This window comes from Natator depressus, chromosome 2 (genome assembly GCF_965152275.1).
Source record: "Natator depressus isolate rNatDep1 chromosome 2, rNatDep2.hap1, whole genome shotgun sequence".
In the NCBI taxonomy this organism is placed as follows: Eukaryota; Metazoa; Chordata; order Testudines; family Cheloniidae; genus Natator; species Natator depressus.
Window position 1 is genome coordinate 59,589,517 of NC_134235.1, and position 20,959 is coordinate 59,610,475.

Consider the following 20,959-nt stretch of genomic DNA (forward strand, 5'->3'; position numbering starts at 1 on the left):
TTTTTCCTTGCCTTGAACATCAAAACTTCATCCCCATCTCTTTGACTAAAACACAACTACAGAGAAATCCCACCTAACAAGAAGCAACTGAATACAAAGAGCCAACATTGTGGTCTCAAACATCTAATTTGCTCAGTGTCTTTAAGGGTATGTCTACACAGCAACTAGACACCCCCGGCTGGTCCAGGCCAGCTGACTCAGGCTCACGGGGTTCCGGCAGCAGGGCTGTTTCATTGCTGTGTAGAATTCCGGGCTCGGGCTGGTGCCAGAGCTCTTGGACCCCTAACCTCACAGAGTCTTAGAGCCTCCGGGACAGGTTTTGTCTTAGAGCCCCCCTAGACTGTGTTTGGGCATCCTAACCCTGCCTGAGCCCCCCTAAGCAGTGTTTAGGCGCTCTAAGCCTGTCTGTGCCCCCCTAGGCAGTGTTTAGGAGCTCTAAGCCTGCCTGAGCTCCTGAAGACTGTGCTTGGCTGCTCTACTCCGGCCTGAGCCCAGAGAACTTGTTGCCTGGGCCTCTGAACTGTTCGTTTGCTGCTCGGCCCTGAGCATAGGTCCGAGCCACCGCCCCTTCACTGCCCTGATTGTGGGCTAGGACCCTGACTGCCTATTGCTCTACCCAAACTGCTGACCAGAGCTACAAGCCAAGAGTGACTCAGCTGATTCCTCAACCATGAGCAATGCCCTGTGACGTAGCGAGGCGGAGTGGCCTCCCACTGACCCAGAGGGGGAGGGACCACTGCTAACCCACTACAGCTTCCAACAACAATAAGGCAAGAGGACTGTTGGGAAAGAGGTGGGAGTGTGCCTCACACAGTAGGCATGATTGACAGTTTTATGAGTGACAGAAAAAGAGAGATGTACAAGAGCTTGAGAATTTTTGACCACCAAAACCTAATAATGTTTATAACTGATAACATAATATTCTTAAAAACCTGCTATTTTATTTGTAGATGCTTCTGTGTTCTCAGGTCTTGGAGAGGCCAAACTTTGGTCAACCGATACAATAGCCCTTTTATCTTGATAGTGTCTTGCCTCTGGGTTATGATACGCATCTTCATTTTGCTTGTGCATCATGTTCAAGTCAGCTAAAGGAGAGGGGAAACAGCTATTTATAATATTTTATTCCCACAAGTGGCATGTGTATTCTCAAAAACAAGAAATTTCACTGGGTCTACTTTCAGGGCACACCAACTATGGGAACAAAAGAGTAAATAAAAAAACAATGATGTGAGCTAGAAATGAGAAAAGTGGTCACCTGGAACTTACTGAACAAGGAAATAAGATTACCAACAACTTTTTACTCAGAAAGCTTTTGTCAGCAATGACCCTTCACAGCAAAAAGCAGAAAAATACCACAAAAAGCAAGGATAAAAAGCTTGAAGCATGACGCAGTTGACACAATGTGTCGTGACTGTGTTTGTTTCCAAAATCCTCCTCTGTTAAAAAGGTTGTAAAATACTTTGATTTAATATTGAGTATCTATACTGCTTATTTCATTTCTCCTAAGAATGCTGAATGTTGTACATCATTACATGTGAATTGGTTCTTCTCACATTCTTTAATAATCCAGCTACTGCTTTGTGATATGTAAACATACATTCACAATATGTGATATGCTCAAAGTTATACCAGGACTGAAAAGTTCATCTAGTGATTATTTTTACAGATTTTTCAACATAATTTGCAGGCGCTATATTCATTACTACAAAGACACTGGATAATTTTTCATAAGTGATGATTATGGGATGCCCAATATGACACACTTTAAAGAGTCCTTATTTTCAGAAAGTGCTATGCCCCTACCCTCTGAAAACTGGCCCCTGTAAGGTATCACACAAAAACTGAGGCACCCAAAACCATTCATCACTTTTACAAATCTTGACTACTGTTAATATTTTTGGCTCAAATCTTGCCAATATGAAGAATTACTAGCAAAAGGTTCTACTAATCTTAGTATAGTAGCTCAATAACAGAGCTACTTATTCAAATATCAGTTTGAGTCCTCTTGCTGCAAATCAGAGCAGAAAATCTCAAAGTGAGAGATTATTGTGCTATAGTTCAAAGAGCGAAGTTCTAGTAGAACTAGTTAATAACATTTGCCAGTTTTACCTAACAGTGCAATATTTAATTCAGGTTTTCCTTTGCCAGCTAACAGATTATTTCCATACCTAACCAGATTAAGATCAATTTTTTAGCAATTCTGTAAGGAATACACTTGAAATTAATTTGAGATATTAAAAAGATAATATAATCTGTAGGTAAAGAAGGATCCCGCAAAGCAGCCTACCAATCTGTGAGTTCGTGATTGTATCCAATAATGTTTTTAAAAATTAATAGGTTTTCAAAATATTTACAAGGCAAAAAGGAGAAATTGCCAAGATAAATGGAAACCTATCACGTGCTATGAGAATGCCACAAATGAGCAATTGTTATACTATCATATACCTGGAAAAGAGTAATAGCTAAACTAAAACCAATTTTAAGGGCAGCTGCATATGTTGTTACTGACCATTTTTAATCTGTCTGGATATTTAAGGCTGGATATTCCCAGAACTTTAAATGATATTCCTCTCTTAGAAGCAGCTACTTAGAAATTACTATAAACACAGTACACAAACCCAGTGAAGAAGAGATTTCACTGGGATGAAAAAGGAACACTATGCACAATAGAAAATAATTCATATATATGGGCGTAATAACTCATACTTCCATATAACATGGTATGTCATGTCATTTCACACAAAGCTGTGGTATGGCCAAAAATTTTGAAACTGGGAACCTAAAACTTAGGTTACTAAATCTATATTTTAGGCACATAGTGTTGAAAATGTTGGCTAGCCTTAATTTCCAAACAAACTGCTTTGGTCCTGAATTCAGCAGTATTCTATATTGATGTCATCAAATACTCTACCTCAGTGGTTTTCAACCTATGGTCTGTGGACCCTGGGTGGTCTGCAGACTACGTCTAAGATTTCCAAAGGGGTCCACACCTCTGTTCAAAATTTGTTAGAGGTCTGCAAATGAAAACAGGTACTCTAACTCAATGTTATGGTCCTGAATTTAGTAGTATTCTATATTGATGTCAACAAGTACTTTAACTCAATGTTACATTGAAGTTTTGATGTAATAATGAAATGCACATAGACTTCAGAAATTCTCCCATCTTTTTTTGTTGGGCATTCACTTCAAATGCAAGAAGAATTAGAGTCAAACAGAATATGATTCAACCTAAACGAAACAGCTAGGTCAATATCCTTTTGCACAGTGTAGCCAGACAGCCAGCCCCCCCTCTCAGTCCAGCATTGCTGGAAACACACGGGAGCCAAAAACCACAGGGCACTTAACATGAATTCCAGCACAGCCTTTGAAGCTGAGAGAAGCACAGGTGTGCTGCGACAATGTGCCACTGGGAACATATACAACAATTGGGCTCACAGCAGGCAGAGGCGCTGTGACAGACATGGCTCTTAGCCCCTACTAAAACAGCATGATGCACACACACCAACATCCTAGGTGGGAAAATATTTACCCTGATAAAAGAAGTGTCCAGTAGTCGAAACTTATTGTTTCTCCCTTGCAAGTGTGAACTACTCTTGCGAGAGCTGGCGTCACCCCGACAGACCAGCCCCAATTTAGCATAGAAAGGAGAAAGAGAATAAAGGAGTACAGAGGTATAAGTAGGGGACCTACAGCACCATGATTTTTGAGTGCTTTTCACTATCTATCTGCTGGTCAGATAAGTGACAGCCTCCCAAGGCTTCTGCAGCTAAGAGGGTCCCTAAGCCTTGTCCCTTATTCGTCTTTCTGCGGAATTGAGTGACCGATCCTGGCTTGGCACCGCTGGAATCGAGAGATGCAAGGAGGGTAAGAAGCACCCACACCTGATCTCCTATCTTTAGTGTACACATATTTTGAAATAGAGCTCTATACTTTGTTTTCTTTCTTTGGGATTGTAGCTTCAGTTTTGTAACTTGTTTGTGTGTGTAACATCTCTACACTTAAATAAGTAGGCACTAGCAATTTTGTAACCACATGATTAGAATCTAGTTTAATAAATTTTGGTAACCATTTATGCATAAGCCTGACTTGTTTCTCTGGTTTACTGTGAAGCAGCCAACACAATTAAAGAACCTCAGCCGTTTTGGCTATAAAGCCTGGCCATTAGGTGAGAGTACTAAGAGCCTAGCGTTGAGTTGTGCCGCCTCCACGGGGCAAACTCTTGGGGCACCTGTCAGTCAATCCTGACTGCCCGCTGCGAAGGAGCTCTGAGCTCTAGCAGTTAAAGTCACGGGTGTGGAGAGGCTCTTAGTGCTGCCATTGGGGCACCTGTCAGTCAGTGTTGACTGCCTGCTGCGAAGGAGCTCTGAGCTCTAGCAGTTAAAGTCACGGGTGGTTAGGACCTTGGGGCATCCGTCAGCCTAGCCCGGGCTGCCCGCCGCGAAGGGACAGTGCGTCCTAGCGGTTAAAGTCACGGATGGTATAAACGGGCATAGCTGGCACCTCACCAAACATCCCTGGCCATCGGCTAACACACAGAGAAACAAGAACTGCAAGTTGAAATTTCGAGTACTCTAAAAGTACTAATTCAGATTAAGCATGATAACATGCTCTGAGCCATAACTATAAATTTTTCCTTTACCATGTTGTCCTTTACATCGGGCATTTCTCAATACTATATATTGAACAGTCCCAAACTCTTGAAATAACAGCGGGAATTGACTTGTATATGAGTGTGAATAGGAGGTTTTACTTATATTAGAAGAACCCACTTTCCCTTCCTGAGGGTAATCATTAGACAGTCACCTATTCTGAAGACTCATGAGGGGCATTCAGTGCATCAAGAAGAAAAAACTACAAAACTCCTACCTTTGAGTCTTTACACATTACCAGAACACCTAGACATGATGCTAACAGTGCTACTGAGGTTCTTATCCCCTTGGTTAAATGACCAAGCGGTGAAGAAGCATGAAAATACATTGTTTAAATTAGGCTTCTTTGAGAAAAAGTGCTCGTTACAGTAAAATGTACCCACAGAAGGCCCACATAAAGCCTTATGGATCACTTAAGTCTGTACAGACAAATGCACCCCTCTTCTCCATGGCTGCAGAACCAGCTAGGTAAGAGATTTCTGCACAATAATACACTGAGGGTAGGAAGGAATGGCGTGTAGGTAGGCCAATAAGAGGGGTGAAAACAGGGCTGGTATTCTTCTATGCGGATCGTCCGATCTCTCCTCACAGAGAGGTCCATATAAGAGCCCACAAACACTACTTCATCCATTGAGATAAAGCAACCTCCACGAAGGGGCTCCACGACTGCTCTGCAGTCTTGTGGGAGGAAGACAGGATATTTGGTGCAAATAGTATAGGAGACTTTCTGTATTGGAATGAATTTGACCTTACTGCATTTATTTTGAGGTGGACAGATCTGACTGGGCCTGCTGAAAGACAAACAAACTGTTGTTGTTTTTCCTAATGGCTTTTTTTGGGGTTTTTTTTTTTTTTTTTAAAATACAGAAACTACTGTTCAAGAGCTCATGGTAAACAATGTAACTTGTGTCTTTCCCAACCACTCTCAGCTAACCTGATCTGGGGGACTGAGCTCATGACAGGGAGCCAGGAACTTGAAATTTAATCCCAGATGTGCCACTGACTTGTTTTGTGGCCTTGGATAAATTATTTCCCTGTGTTGCAGTTTCCCTGTTTATCTATCTCCATCTCTTTCTTGCAAAGGTACTGTGATGATTAAGTAATTGATGAGTACTCAGTACTTTGCAAAACACAAAGAATAAATAAATGCTGAGTATTATTAGTATCTGACTGTCTTTATATGACAATTTACAAGGCTGTCATAGTGGACAAGCTCAAATAATATTCCACTTCCCTTTATGGACTCATTCAGATTTGTTCTTAGTCTATTTGTCCCAAGTAGAGAGTCCATGATTAGAAGTTATATTGTTGTAATGTACTGCTCCTATGGAAACATTTAAAATGAAAGTACATCACACCAATCGCACATAAATACAGGGCCTAGCGTATTGGAAATCTTTTCATCTAGCAATCCTTTCCACTTTGTTTTCTGTTGTCTTTTCTTGCCCCGTAGACTATACTTATAGGTATTTGCTAGGTAAGCCATGGGTATAAGTTAAGGCAGTAATATAATGAACTTACAAAGCCTGTAAGACAATAGTTTAACTAAATAAGGCATAAGGCCCAAAAGCCTTAGATTAAGCAGCTAACAAGGAGTAACCCTAAATCATAAAATCACAAGACAGAACGCTGTAATGACTGAACTGCCAACAGGTAATCAGAAGATGCTAGCTTATACCAGCTTGGGCTATTTGAGGTTAGGAACACCAGCAGATGTCTGACCACAAGTTTATAAATAAATGCTAATAAAATAATATAATGTCAATAAATGCTAATAATATAAATGCTAATAAACTTGAGGTAAACAGATTACTAATCTGTGGGAGAAGGGCACCCCAACGTTAGTAGGGTGAGGAAATACAAATAAGGAAAAGGGGAGAAACCCCTATGGAATATGCATTAGGTATAGTGGTGTCAGCATAACACATTATAAGAAGTCGTATCCCAGCCTGTGTGCCTTGGGAGACGCCAGGATGACGACCACTGGTGGTGGTGATTGTGGTGAGGATAACTAACACTTTTAGTCCTTTTGTAAGGGATAGTGAGAGCATATAGATGCTCAGACGCACATTCTGTAGTATCTCTACCTACCTTGCTGGGTTGGAGCGTTTGTAACTTTGCTAATTCTGTTAATAAAACTATCGCAAATTCAAAAACTGTGTGTGTTGCAACAGTGCACAACAGGGTTCCCAATGAAACTTTAAATTTTAATAACAGTGGGCCTGATCTTGGGACAAGAACTTAGCAAACCTCAGTGTTAACTGGGAATTCTTAAGTAATCAGCACAATAATACACAATAATACACAAGCAATACCCGCCTTGTCGGCTGTCATTTCTTGTTAATCCCAAACAGATGGATAACTTTAGTTCTGCTCTTCTTACTCGAGAAAATAGTTCCATTGAAGCCAATGAAACCATTCCCTTAAATAAAGTGAACAGGATTTGATTCGTAGGATCACATGCTTCTACAGGCACTGGCCAAGTGTTCTTCCTTGCCTGTAAAGTGCCATATACACCAATGATGTGATACAAAGAATAACAATGTTTGTCGGAATAAAGTTAATAACTTAAAGAGAAGAAAACAATAGATGTCTTAAAGAGAAGACCCACATTTTCAAACGTACTTATCAGATTTCCTTTTGTGTCTCTGAGAGGAGCACCACCACCACCTTTTCCCCAAGGATTGTAATTTCTCATTTCAGCTTCTAACTTGGCTTCATATAGTTCCTTTTCCTCCTTTTCTCGTCTGCGTCGTTCTTCTCTTTCTCTTATCTAAAGATAGGATAACACTCAGTCACACCAACTTCTAATAAAAATAAATATATTTGGAAGTAAAGAACTCAGAGCAAGCTGAATGCTATTGTTTTCCTTTGTATTCTTAGGTATCCACATCATATTAGTCATAAAACTTCATTGCCAACTTCTCCAAACCACATACTGGGTACAGTTTTACCAAACACCTTTGCCATAAGGTACACTCATACATATAGATGACAAACAGATCACACGGACACACCCACTACAAAACTTCCAAGTCTAGGACAGCCATTACTCCTGTCTCATACCAATCACAGATTAAAGGCTCACTATTTTGTGATCCTAAAGGAATAGAAATTAAAACTATGCCACTGAAAATAAGAGATCCCCAATATTCCACTAGGATCCAAGCACTTGCTTCTAACCCCTGGAAAGACGTAGTTTATCAGACCTTATAATAGATTCTTTTGGAAACCTAAAAATTATTTTAGATGTTTTGAAAAGTTTTTGGGTCCCTCAGAACTTTGTATGGTTGGACTGATGACAATCTGGTTTTACTAGTTGATAGAAATAAAAATCCCAGTAAAAAGTTACATAACTTTACCATTTGTAAAATAGTGCAGGCGTGGGGTGATATGTTTGCTGATGCCTCACTTCTATATCACCTTTGCTTCAGTTCTCTTTCCCTCCACAGACGGCAAGATAGAACTTATTAAAATAATCTCCACAAAATTTGTGTAATGTAGATTTTTGAAAGATCAAAAAGACATCAACTTAAAAATCACAGTTCTGTCCAAACGTTTTTACCTACTATGTTTACACATTTTTTCTAATACTGCTGTAGTTGAAAGATTCAAGAAAAAATATTTTCTCTACTTTTAGTCTTCATCTGACAGTATCAGTCTCACTGTTTCTCCTTTAATCAGATAAGGGGGTCAGTTTCATCTCTTTGCATGGGTCGTTCATACAGCAATGAGGGAGAAAACATTTTTAAATAATATGATCATGTAACTGTGAAACAATAAATATTGCCAAAGAACCCAAGGACAAGTGCAGTATCTGAAACTACTTCAGATCCTTAAAAAACTGATTAGATTCCAGATTGACAGCATCCATTTAATAAGAAAACTCTAATAAGAACACATTTAACAAAGCCAAAATTCCAGCTCCCTTCTGAAAGCAGTTTAATAAAAGGACCTTGTCCCTGACAAGCACAAGCTAGGCATGAGGAGAAGAGCCTTCATAGTCTCAGCTTCCTGACAATACCATAAGTAGACTTTTCTGTAGTTCTCTGAACCTCTTTTTTGTCTCTGTTACACTACACAACCCCTTTTTATTTCCCTTCTTTACCCTTCTCTGCCTTCCACACTCTCGCTTTCTCCTTCATCCTTTCACAACCCTGCTTCCTTCTCTGCTCCTTTCTTTTCTCCTTTGACCTTTATTTTGCTTATATATTCACATTCATTCCATGTCTCCCCTACTTCCTTCCTTCATGTGCCTCCCCTGCCAATCAAGAAAATACTAATACTACTCTAGTTCTTTAAATCCATAGCTATTGATGATAATTTTTTTTAACCACCAAGATATGTGTAACAAACCCAAATTACCAAAGGCTCTCACTGCTGTAACTGTTATACTCTTTTCCCTCCCCTTGACAGTTATATTCTTACTTAGATTGCAAGCTCTTCAGGATAGTGACAGTATTTTTTTCATTTGTCTTTATCGTGTCGGGTTCTCGCAGTAACTGAATAAGAATAATAATACTTTAGGCCACAATCTGTCACCTCAGAGATGGCTGCATTTCAGTGCTGCAGTTGGTATACAATCTGTGAAAGGCTTTGGGATTTGGGGGGGGGGGAGGGGAGATGAAAGAACCTAAACAATTGTTGTGTCTGTTTGCTTCTATACCTTTTTCACATCAAAAAGGGAGATTTTTTCCTTCCTCCCCCATTTCTTCTTTAATTTCTTCGTTATTTAAGAGTGAAAAACTGTTGTATTTTTTTCAATTAGAAGAACTTATATTACAATCCCTCCCCACAAGTTTTTGACCGTTAGAAGTATGTCATGAACTAGAGATGGTGGAAGAAGCAAACTTCTTTGGTGAAGTCTGACTGACCTCGAATACCCATTAGACTTAGTGGAGAAAGAAAATAAGAACATATCTTTTTGCTGTAGTGTTGGTATGAAGACATATTTGACTACACTGCTCTTACACGTGGATTTTTAATAGTACACCAACAGTATAACCACCACATTTCTGGGCACATTTATATTTGGTCTCCTCTTTGCAAACTTTCAGGTACAGTGGCAATGAAGTATGAAAGCATGGTTATGGTCAGGAAAATTGTCATATGGAAGTGGAAAAAGCCACCTGTTCCAGACTGTATTCAGAGTCATATCTGTTCAATTTTACTAGCATAGTTTTACCAAGCCCACAGAACCCACATATCTAAGGGAGAGTGGGCTGAATTCTATTTCACAAAATACATTATCAACTGAACTATAAGCTAAGCTACAATTGCAAAACGTTAATTATCAGCGACAATGGATGAACAAGAATGAACACAGTTTTACTTTTAGATCTCAATTTGCATAGCTAGCAGGTAAGAAAACAAACTTTTTAATACCTGCTGTTGCAATTCTTCTTGATAAGAAAAAGCTGACTCTATGAAGGGCTTTGGTTTTTCTTCAGGAAATATTCCTAGACCTCTGGGTCTACCACCTGTGTTTCTCTGTCCAATGTTACTTCTGAATTAAAAAACGAACAGATACAAAGAAAATTAATACAGTTTAATGCAAAAACGAAAAAAGTAATTCCTGCTTGAAACACAAAAGCGAAACCTGAGAATTGTTTTCTTTTTTCACAGCCTATCAATCTCTGTTATTTTCAGTATCCATTTATGAATTCATATACTAAATTACAGTTCAGAAACTCATGACCAGAAGTTTGAAGAATTTATTTTAATACTCTTGCTTCAAAGATGTATCCCTGTTAGCAAATATACCAGAAGTTAAAACAATACTAAAGGAACACAGCTAATACTTACACAGCCTGATCTGCTGGTACTTTCCCTGGAAGATCCTCAATATTAGGTGTAGGATGCATTCCCATCATTCCTGCGCCATCTAAACAGTAAAAGACAGTCATTTCAATCTAGCACAGACATGGACACATATTTCCATTATCTAGATGAAAATATAATTTACTGCCCAAAAACTAAATGCACAATTAAGGTTGAGCACCCTTTCCAGAAAGTCAAATGAATCTAATACTTAAACCTCTGAAAACCATGAAATCATAGAATCATAGAATAACAGAGTTGGAAGGGACCTCTGGAGGCCATCTAGTCCAACCCCCTGCCCAGAGCAGGACCAATCCCAACTAAATCATCCCAGCCAGGGCTTTGTCAAGCCTGACCTTAAAAACTTCTAAGGAAGGGGATTCCACCACCTCCCTAGGTAACGCATTCAGTGTTTCACCACCCTCCTAGTGAAAAAGTTTTTCCTAATATCCAACCTAAACCTCCGCCACTGCAACTTGAGACCATTACTCCTTGTCCTGTCATCTGCTATCACTGAGAATAGTCTAGATCCATCCTCTTTGGATCCACCTTTCAGGTAGTTAAAAGCAGCTATCAAATCCCCCCTCATTCTTCTCTTCCGTAGACTAAACAATCCCAGTTCCCTCAGCCTCTCCTCATAACTCATGCGTTCCAGTCCCCTAATCATTTTTGTTGCCCTTTGCTGGACTCTCTCCAATTTTTCCACATCCTTCTTGTAGTGTGGGGCCCAAAACTGGACACAGTACTCCAGATGAGGCCTCACCAATGTCGAATAGAGGGGAATGATCACGTCCCTCGATCTGCTGGCAATGCCCCTACTTATACATCCCAAAATGCCATTGGCCTTCTTGGCAACAAGGGCACACTGTCGACTCATATACAGCTTCTCGTCCACTGTCACCACTAGGTCCTTCTCTGCAGAACTGCTGCCTAGCCATTCGGTCCCTAGTCTGTAGCGGTGCATTGGATTCTTCTGTCCTAAGTGCAGGACTCTGCACTTGCCCTTGTTGAACCTCATCAGATTTCTTTTGGCCCAATCCTCCAATTTGTCTAGGTCCCTCTGTATCCTATCCCTACCCTCCAGCATATCTACCGCTCCTCCCAGTTTAGTGTCATCTGCAAACTTGCTGAGGGTGCAATCCACATCATCCTCCAGATCATTAATGAAGATATTGAACAAAACTGGCCCCAGGACCGACACTAGGGGCACTCCGCTAGATACCGGCTGCCAACTAGACATGGAGCCATTGATCACTACCCGTTGAGCCCGACAATCTAGCCAACTTTCTACCCACCTTGTAGTGCATCCATCCAGCCCATACTTCTTTAACTTGCTGACAAGAATACTGTGGGAGACCATGTCAAAAGCTTTGCTAAAGTCGAGGAATAACACGTCCACTGCTTTCCCTTCATCCACAGAGCCAGTTATCTCATCATAGAAGGCAATTAGATTAGTCAGGCATGCCTTGCCCTTGGTGAATCCATGCTGACTGTTCCTGATCACTTTCCTCTCCTCTAAGTGCTTCAGAATTGATTCCTTGAGGACATTGTCATAAATATAAAGGGAAGGGTAAACCCCTTTAAAATCCCTCCTGGCCAGAGGAAATCTCCTCTCACCTGTAAAGGGTTAAGAAGCTAAAGGTAACCTCGCTGGCACCTGACCAAAATGACCAATGCGGAGACAAGATACTTTCAAAAGCTGGGAGGAGGGAGAGAAACAAAGGGTATATGTGGTCTGTCTATATTTTGTCTTTGCCGGGGATAGACCAGGAATGAAGCCTTAGAACTTTTAGTAAGTAATCTAGCTAGGTACGTGTTAGATTATGATTTCTTTAAATGGCTGAGAAAAGAATTGTGCTGAATAGAATAACTATTTTTGTCTGTGTATCTTTTTTGTAACTTAAGGTTTTTGCCTAGAGGGGTTCTCTATGTTTTGAATCTAATTACCCTGTAAGGTATCTACCATCCTGACTTTACAGGGGGGATTTTTTTTTTATTTCTATTTACTTCTATTTCTATTAAAAGTCTTTTTGTAAGAAAACTGAATGCTTTTTCATTGTTCTCAGATCCAAGGGTTTGGGTCTGTGGTCACCTATGCAAATTGGTGAGGCTTTTTATCCAACATTTCCCTGGAAAGGGGGGGTGCAAGTGTTGGGAGGATTGTTCATTGTTCTTAAGATCCAAGGGTCTGGGTCTGTAGTCACCTAGACAAATTGGTGAGGCTTTTTACCAAACCTTGTCCAGGAAGTGGGGTGCAAGGTTTTGGGAAGTATTTTGGGGGGAAAGACGTGTCCAAACAGCTCTTCCCCAGTAACCAGTATTTGTTTGGTGGTGGTAGCGGCCAATCCAAGGACAAAAGGGTGGAATATTTTGTACCTTGGGGGAGTTTTGACCTAAGCTGGTAAAGATAAGCTTAGGAGGTTTTTCATGCAGGTCCCCACATCTGTACCCTAGAGTTCAGAGTGGGGGAGGAACCTTGACAGACATGCTCCATGATTTTTCCGGGGACTGAGGTGAGGCTGACTGGCCTGTAGTTCCCCGGATCATCCTTCTTCCTTTTTAAACATGGGCACTACATTAGCCTTTTTCCAATCTTCTGGGACTTCCCCCAATCGCCATGAGTTTTCAAAGATAATGGCCAATGGCTCCGCAATCACATCCGCCAACTCCTTTAGCACTCTCGGATGCAACGCATCCAGCCCCACTGACTTGTGTACGTCCAGTTTTTCTAAATAGTCCCGAACCACTTCTTCCTTCACAGAGGGCTGGCCACCTCCTCCCCATGCTGTGCTGCCCAGTGCAGTAGTCTGGGAGCTGACCTTGTTCGTGAAGACAGAGGCAAAGAAAGCATTGAGTACATTAGCTTTTTCCACATCCTCTGTCACGAGGTTGCCTCCCTCATTCAGTAAGGGGCCCACACTTTCCTTGGCTTTCTTCTTATTGCCAACGTACCTGAAGAAACTCTTCTTGTTACTCTTAACATCCCTCGATAGCTGCAACTCCAGGTGTGATTTAGCCTTCCTGATTCCATTCCTACATGCCCGAGCAATATTTATATACTTATCCCTGGTCATTTGTCCAATCTTCCACTTCTTGTAAGCCTCTTTTTTGTGTTTAAGATCAGCAAGGATTTCACTGTTAAGCCAAGCTAGTCGCCTGCAATATTTACTATTCTTTCTACACATCGGGATGGTTTGTCCCTGTAACCTCAATAAGGATTCTTTAAAATACAGCCAGCTCTCCTGGACTCCTTTCCCCCTCATGTTATTCTCCCAGGGGATCCTGCCCATCAGTTCCCTGAGGGAGTCAAAGTCTGTTTTTCTGAAGTCCAGGGTCCATATTCTGCTGCTTTCCTTTCTTCCTTGTGTCAGGATCCTGAACTTGACCACCTCATGGTCACTGCCTCCCAGGTTCCCATCCACTTTTGCTTCCCCTACTAATTCTTCCTGGTTTGTGAGCAGCAGGTCAAGAAGAGCTCTGCCCCTAGTTGGTTCCTCCAGCACTTGCACCAGGAAATTGTCCCCTACACTTTCCAAAAACTTCCTGGATTGTCTGTGCACTGCTGTATTGCTCTCCCAGCAGATATCAGGATGATTGAAGTCGCCCATGAGAACCAGGGCTTCTGCGACTTGCCGGAAGAAAGCCTCGTCCACCTCATCCCCCTGGTCCGGTGGTCTATAGCAGACTCCCACCACGACATCACCCTTGTTGCTCAGGCTTCTAAACTTAATCCAGACTCTCAGGTTTTTCTGCAGAGTCATACTTGAGCTCTGAGCAGTCATACTGCTCCCTTACATACAGTGCAACTCTCCCACCTTTTCTGGCCTCCCTGTCCTTCCTGAACAGTTTATACCCAACCATGACAGTACTCCAGTCATGCGAGTTATCCCACCAAGTCTCCGTTATTCCAATCACATCATAATTCCCTGACTTTGCCAGGACCTCTAGTTCTCCCTGCTTGTTTCCCAGGCTTTGTGCATTTGTATATAGGCACTTGAGATAACCCGCTGATCGCCCCTTGTTCTCAGTATGAGGCAGGAGCCCTCCCCTCTCACACGCTCCTGCTCGTGCTTCCTCCCGGTAACCCGCTTCCCCACTTACCTCAGGGCTTTGGTCTCCTTCCCCCGGTGAACCTAGTTTAAAGCCCTCCTCACTAGGTTAGCCAGCCTGCTCGCGAAGATGCTCTTCCCTCTCTTCATTAAGTGGAGCCTGTCTCTGCCTAGCACTCCTCTTTCTTGGAGCACCATCCCATGGTCGAAGAATCCAAAGCCTTCTCTCCGACACCACCTGCGTAGCCATTCATTGACTTCCATGATTCGACGATCCCTACCCCGGCCTTTTCCTTCCACGGGGAGGATGGACAAGAACACCACTTGTGCCTCATACTTCTTTATCCTCCTTCCCAGAGCCACGTAGTCTGCAGTGATCCGCTCAAGGTCATTCTTGGCAGTATCATTGGTGCCCACGTGGAAAAGCAGGAAGGGGTAGCGGTCCGAGGGCTTGATGAGTCTCGGCAGACTCTCCATCACATCGCGAATCTTAGCCCCTGGCAAGCAGCAGACTTCTCTGTTTTCCCAGTCAGGGCGGCAGATAGATGACTCAGTCCCCCTGAGGAGAGAGTCCCCGACTCCAGAGTTCCCATCCTGTCCTGACCTGTAATCTTAACTGTGTTCCCTAGAGCTGGCAAAAGTCACCGGGGATGTACTGTAAGTATGTTTCAGCCAGGTCAGCCCTATAATAAGCATACATTAGGAATAAGTAAATGTGCCATTTTATGTGATGTGTTGTCCCACAACACTGAATTCCCTCATTTGTCTGCACACACTCCAACTGCCCCTCATGATGTTGGAGACAGCTGTGTTGACTGGTGCCACGATTACCTGCAGCAATTTGCCAGAACCCATACTGTGATACAAGAGGTGCATCTGTACTGAAAGGGACCATGGACCCCTTGTTTCTGTGCCGTTACAGAGCTGGACAAGAAGAGGAGCATAATAGCCTATTCTTGGGAGGGGATCTGTAGCATCCTAGGAGCATACGTAACAGTATGCTTCAGGGCAGAGATAAGTGCAGGCAACATTCCAGAGGGAGTCCTCAGGACAAGGAAACTAGGGTGGTTTGTGCAAAGCAGAATTGGTCAAGTATAGGCCAGATATAGCCAACTGTTGTTCATTAAGCCTGCCCTAAATACAAGGTTTGCCTTAGTGAGGACATGGTCTGACAGTTTCTCCTACTATCCTCCAGTGCTGTCTCTCTTCAGCAGTTCATATCACCTGCAAGGATAGAGAACTGTGATGTCTGTAGAAGGAGGTTGAAAGAAGGCACAGGAAAGGCTGTGGTGTATGGCTAATGTGCATCTTAACCCTTTGTTTTCTGGTTTTCAGAGATTTAAGCATACAGTATATGCGTTCAGCATTCTAGAAGGGTACCAGACACTGCACTAAAATTTATGGAAAATGAATTTCCATTGTTTTTTGAAGAAAAAATGGTTACTCACCTTCTCGTAACTGTTGTTCTTCGAGATGCGTTGTTCATGTCCATTCCAATCAGGTGTGCACATGCCACGTGCAGGACAGCCAGAAGATTTTTCCACTAGCGGTATCCGTAGGGTTGGCCTGGGCGCCCCCTGGAGTCACGCCCTCATGGCACTCAATATAGTGCCCTGACGACCCAACCCCCCTTCATTTCCTTCTTGACAGCTACTATGACAGCGGGGCAGGAGGGTGGGTATTGGAATGGACATGAACACCACACGTTGAAGAACGGTTATGAGATGTTGAGTAACCGTTTTTTCTTCTTCGAGGGCTTGTTCATGTCAATTCCAATCAGGTGACTCGAAAGCCTAAGTTATGGAGGAGGGGTCGGAGTTGTCCACTGACTGGAGCACTGCTCTACCAGAGGCCGCATCGTCTCTGGCGTGCTAGGTAATCACATAATGCACAGTGAAAGTATGTATGGAGGACCACGTTGCCGCTCTGCATATTTCCTGGTTTGGAACCTGCATCAGGAACGCTGATGAAGAAGCCTGCGCCCTGGTGGAGTACGCAGTGAGCTAAGGGGCAGGCACCTCTGCCGGTTTGTAACACTCTCGGATGCAGGACATGATCCACGACAAAATTCGTTGAGAAGAGACTGGAAGACCCTTCATCCTGTCTGCCAGAGCCAGGAAAAGTTGCAGAGACTTTCGGAATGGCCTTGTTCTCTCGATGTAAAAGGCAAATGCTCTGCGGACATCCAACGAGTGAAGCCTCTGCTCCCTGCCCTTGAATGTGGCTTAGGATAGAACACTGTGAGGAAGATGTCCTGGTTCATGTGGAAATGGGAGACAAACTTCGGGAGGAAAGCCAGGTGGGGCCTGAGCTGAACCTTTTCCTTATGGAACACAATGTAAGGAGGCTCTGATGTTAGGGCCTTGAGCCCAGACACCCTCCTGGCTGAGGTTATCGGTACCAGAAACCACCTTGTACGAGAGCTAGAGCAGGGAGCATGTAGCTAGCGGTTCAAAAGCCGGTCCCATGAGTCTGGAAAGGACCAGGTTGAAGTCCCAGGCCGGGACCAGCTGTCGGACTTGCGCTTATAGTCTGTCGAGACCTTTGAAGAAACAGCTGACCATAGGGTTGGCAAAGACCTACCAGCCCTCTGCACCTGGATGGAAGGCAGAGATGGCAGCCAAGTGAACCCTTATTGATGACATGGACAGTCCCTGCTGCTTGAGATGGAGAAGGTAGTCCAATATGAATGGAATAGAAATGAGTGTCAGGGACAAATGATGCTGTGCTGACCAAATTGAGAATTTCTTCCACTTGGCAAGGTAGGTAGCCCTGGTGGAGGGTTTCCTACTGCCAACGAGGACTTGTCTAACCTGGTCTGAGTAGGAACACTCCACTGGATTTAGCCACAGAGCTTCCATGCCGTGAGGTCCAACGACTTGAGGTTCGGGTGCTGGAGACAGCCGTGATCCTGAGTTATCAAGTCTGGGAAGAGCGGCAAAGTGACTGGGGCTTCCAAGGACATGTCCAGGAGCAATATGCATCAGTGTTGGTGGGACCAGGCTGGGGCTATCAATATTACCACCGCCCGATCCCTCTGTATCTTGAGGAGCACCTTGTGAACGAGAGGGGTAGGCGGGAACGTGTATAGGAGACAGCCTCCCCAGGGAAGGAGAACACATCTGCTATGGAGACCGGGCTGTGATTCAGGAAGGAGCAGAACTGCTGACACTTCCTGTTGTGCCATGTGGCAAAGAGGTCTACCTGGGGAAAGCCTCACTGCTGGAAAATGGAGTTCGCGATGTCCGGGTGTAGGGACCACTTGTGGCCGTGGAGCGACCTGCTGAGATAGTCTGCTAACTCGTTCCGAACCCCAGGGAGGTACGATGCTTGCAGGTGTATTGACTGCTCCACACAGAAGTCCCACAGCACAAGGGCTTTCTGGCACAGGGGAGAGGAGCGTGCACCCCCGTTTGTTGATATACAACATCGCCGTGATGTTGTCTGTCATCACTGATACACGTCTCCCACTTAAGTGGGGTCGGAAAGTCTGACATTGATGTGGAGAACGAGCTCCGCCTGAGTCCAGATGCCTTGTGTCCTGAGGTCTCCAAGGTGCGCCCCCCCCAGTCCAAGTCCGATACATCCATAACCAACGAGAGAGTTGGCTGGGGGCTGAAGAAGGGGACCTCTGTTCACACTAGCTTTGGATCAAGCCACCACAGAATGGAGTCGAGGACCGGGCGAAGCAAAGTCACAACCCTGTCCAAACTGTCCCTGACTAGCTGACACACTGAGGCAAGCCATGACTGGAGCAGCCAGAGTCTGAGCCTGGCATATTGCACCACATAGGTACAAGTGGCCATGTGTCCCAGGAGCTTGAGGAAATTCCTTGCTGTGGTGGTGGAGAAATGCCTGAGACTCCGAATGATGTCATCCAGGGCCCGGAACCTTGATTCCGGTAGGTATGCCCTGGCCTGTGTTGAGTCCAGCACTGCCCCTATGAACTCTATCCTCTGAACGGGGGACAGAGTTGACTTCCCCACATTCAGGAGAAGGCCCAGTTCGTCGAACATTGCTATGATGAATTCGACTTGCACTCCACTGCAGCCCTGGAGTGGCTAGTCGAGGTACGGAAACACCCGTACCTGGCGCCTGCGCAGAAACGCAGCCACAACTGCCATGCATTTGATAAATACTCAAGGCGCCACTGACAGGCCGAATGGAAGGACTGTGAACTGGAAGTGGTTGTTGTGCACCACAAACTGAGGTATCGGTGCCGAGATTGTCGACGTCAGTGCAGCTGCCGGATGGGTCCCCTGCAGCGGTGCAGAGGGCGTGTGTGGCGGCCCAAAGGATGCCAAGGCCACTGACGCTGGTCTGGGACCCTAGCTCTGGTGATAGGCCCAGAGTGTCCAGAAGGGCCACTGAGGAGCCTGCCACTGTCCTGGCCACTGTGCTGAGTAGGGCTGTCGGTCACGGTGGGAGCGAGATCTTCTGCTCCTACTGGAGTGCGATGACTCCGCTTCCGACTCCGAGGTCTCCAACTGCGAAGACCACAGAGGAGCGGAGCCACTCGGCACTGGCGAGTTATGCCAAAAGGTCTGATGCTGCCTCGAATGCTTCCGGCATTGAGGGAAGTTGTAGGTCCTTGTAGCAGCGGACTGGCGAGTGGTGCAGGTCCGGACTCAACTGGACCCCTCCTGAGGCAGGAGTCAACGAAGGCCCCACCAATTGGACACTTGATGGGTGGTTGCTGGCCACCTGGTCTTTAGACCTGGTCAGGGAGCGCCCTCTGTCGGTCTCTCTTTTATGAGGCACCGGTGAGTGACACTGGTGCCTGGGACCTGTGCGTGGAGCTGGGGCGGTGTTGAGGGTCATTAGAGGAGTCCGTCCTCGGCACTGGCTCGTGCTTCAACAGTGCTGGAGCGCTGTGCACCAAGGAGGCGGTACTTGGGATCGGGTCCGCCGTGCTGGGGTCTGACTGAGGCTGAAGCGCTGCCTCCATAAGCAGAACTCAGAGGTGCTGTTCTCTGTCCTTGAGAGTCCGGGGGCGAAATCCCCTACACATTTTACAGCGGTCCCTAAGGTGACCCTCCCCAAGACACTTCAAGCACGAAGTGTGCAAGTCACTTCTCGTCATAAACCTGCTGCAGTCGGAGCACGGCTTAAAGCCTGGGGACCGAGGCACACCCTGGAGCTGGGGCAACATGGGGTGAGGGGAACCCCCAAAGGAAACTTATGAAACAAAACTGTCTATACTAACTAAACTACTACTGAATCGAACTACATAAAACACAATACTGCGAAGCATATGCTTGCCGAGGCAAGAGCAATAGGGAGTTCCAGCTAGCCGTCACAGGCAATAAGAAGGAACTGAAGGGGATTTGGGTTGGCAGGGCACTATATTGAGCACCATGAGGGCATGACTCCAGGGAGTGCCCAAGCCGACCCTACAGATACTGCTAGGGGAAAAATCTTCCAGCTGTTATGGCGCGCGCGCACAGCTAATTGGAATGGACATGAACAAGCACTCAAAGAAGTGGTGGTATTAGTGAGCAGGGAGTGAATGGAGAACAGCTGGGGTTGTGGGAGTGCACAAGGTTTTCTTGAAAAACCCTCACCAACACTCAGGTATCAGCTCTGCTCTCCTTCTGGCCCCTCCATGCTCCTGCTATGGCTGACGGGCCCATGAAGAGGAAGGGATGTGGTAGCCAGTGGGCTGTGAGCAGCACATCTACCATCTGGAGGCAACAAGGGGGAGTGGTGTCAAGCCCCAGATTCCACTTTGGGGGTTAGTGAAGGAGAAAAGGGCTCTGTACAAACCTCTGCAGCCTAGGAGAATTGCAGAAGTGTGAAGTGGGTTCATTCATCTCAATGGGATGTTCTCAGGTGAATCAGCACTCCCCATGGATGAATACAAGCTGACATAATAGGTCAGAGTTATGAATTGACACGATTCATCTCAATAAAGTGTTCTCCTCTCCTGTCTCCCAAAGTCTATACATATCCCTGTTGTGTCATACAAGTATTTGAGATAATTTCACTCTGGACTTTAGAGAATTTGAAAATTAAAAGTATATAATCTAGGGGGATCTATATAGGGAACCCATTCATCAAATAACCCAAAATTTGCAACACAAATTGTACCCCAGCCCATATGATGGCATATCAGTTTTCAAGACCATCTCCCTATAGATTTTAAAGCATTCTGATTATTAAAATCAGTAATTTAGTGAGGCCGCATCTGTATTTGAGGAATCCTCTGACCAAATTACCCCAACTTGCACCATTAATTCTACCCTGGCCTTAATGTGGCCCAGCAATATCATGGTGGGACAGTAGCAACAGGATTTCCATTTTAAAGGAGTGAAAAAGAGTATACAGAAATTCTGCCTTTTGGGTTAGTGGTCATTTTTAAATGTCTACTGTCATTTATGCACTGCTTGATTTTACAATGGCAATTTATGGGGCAAAATATCATTTCACATTTGATATGAC

General features: G+C 44.4%; 1 protein-coding gene across 7 annotated transcripts in view; it reads right to left on the bottom strand.

Moving 5' to 3' along the window:
- CSPP1 (centrosome and spindle pole associated protein 1) overlaps nucleotides 1-20,959 on the bottom strand; it is a 178,089-nt gene that overhangs the window by 79,228 nt on the left and 77,902 nt on the right. For 5 of the 7 annotated variants that reach the window (XM_074944275.1, XM_074944271.1, XM_074944272.1 and 2 more), the window contains 4 exons: nucleotides 10,455-10,533; nucleotides 10,035-10,155; nucleotides 7,275-7,422; nucleotides 933-1,085 (listed from right to left, as the gene is read on the bottom strand). In XM_074944275.1, the coding sequence (XP_074800376.1) occupies nucleotides 933-1,085; nucleotides 7,275-7,422; nucleotides 10,035-10,155; nucleotides 10,455-10,533 (501 nt within the window). The remainder of the gene's footprint in view (nucleotides 1-932; nucleotides 1,086-7,274; nucleotides 7,423-10,034; nucleotides 10,156-10,454; nucleotides 10,534-20,959) is intronic. The other 2 variants (XM_074944276.1, XM_074944277.1) reach the window with 1 other exon arrangement.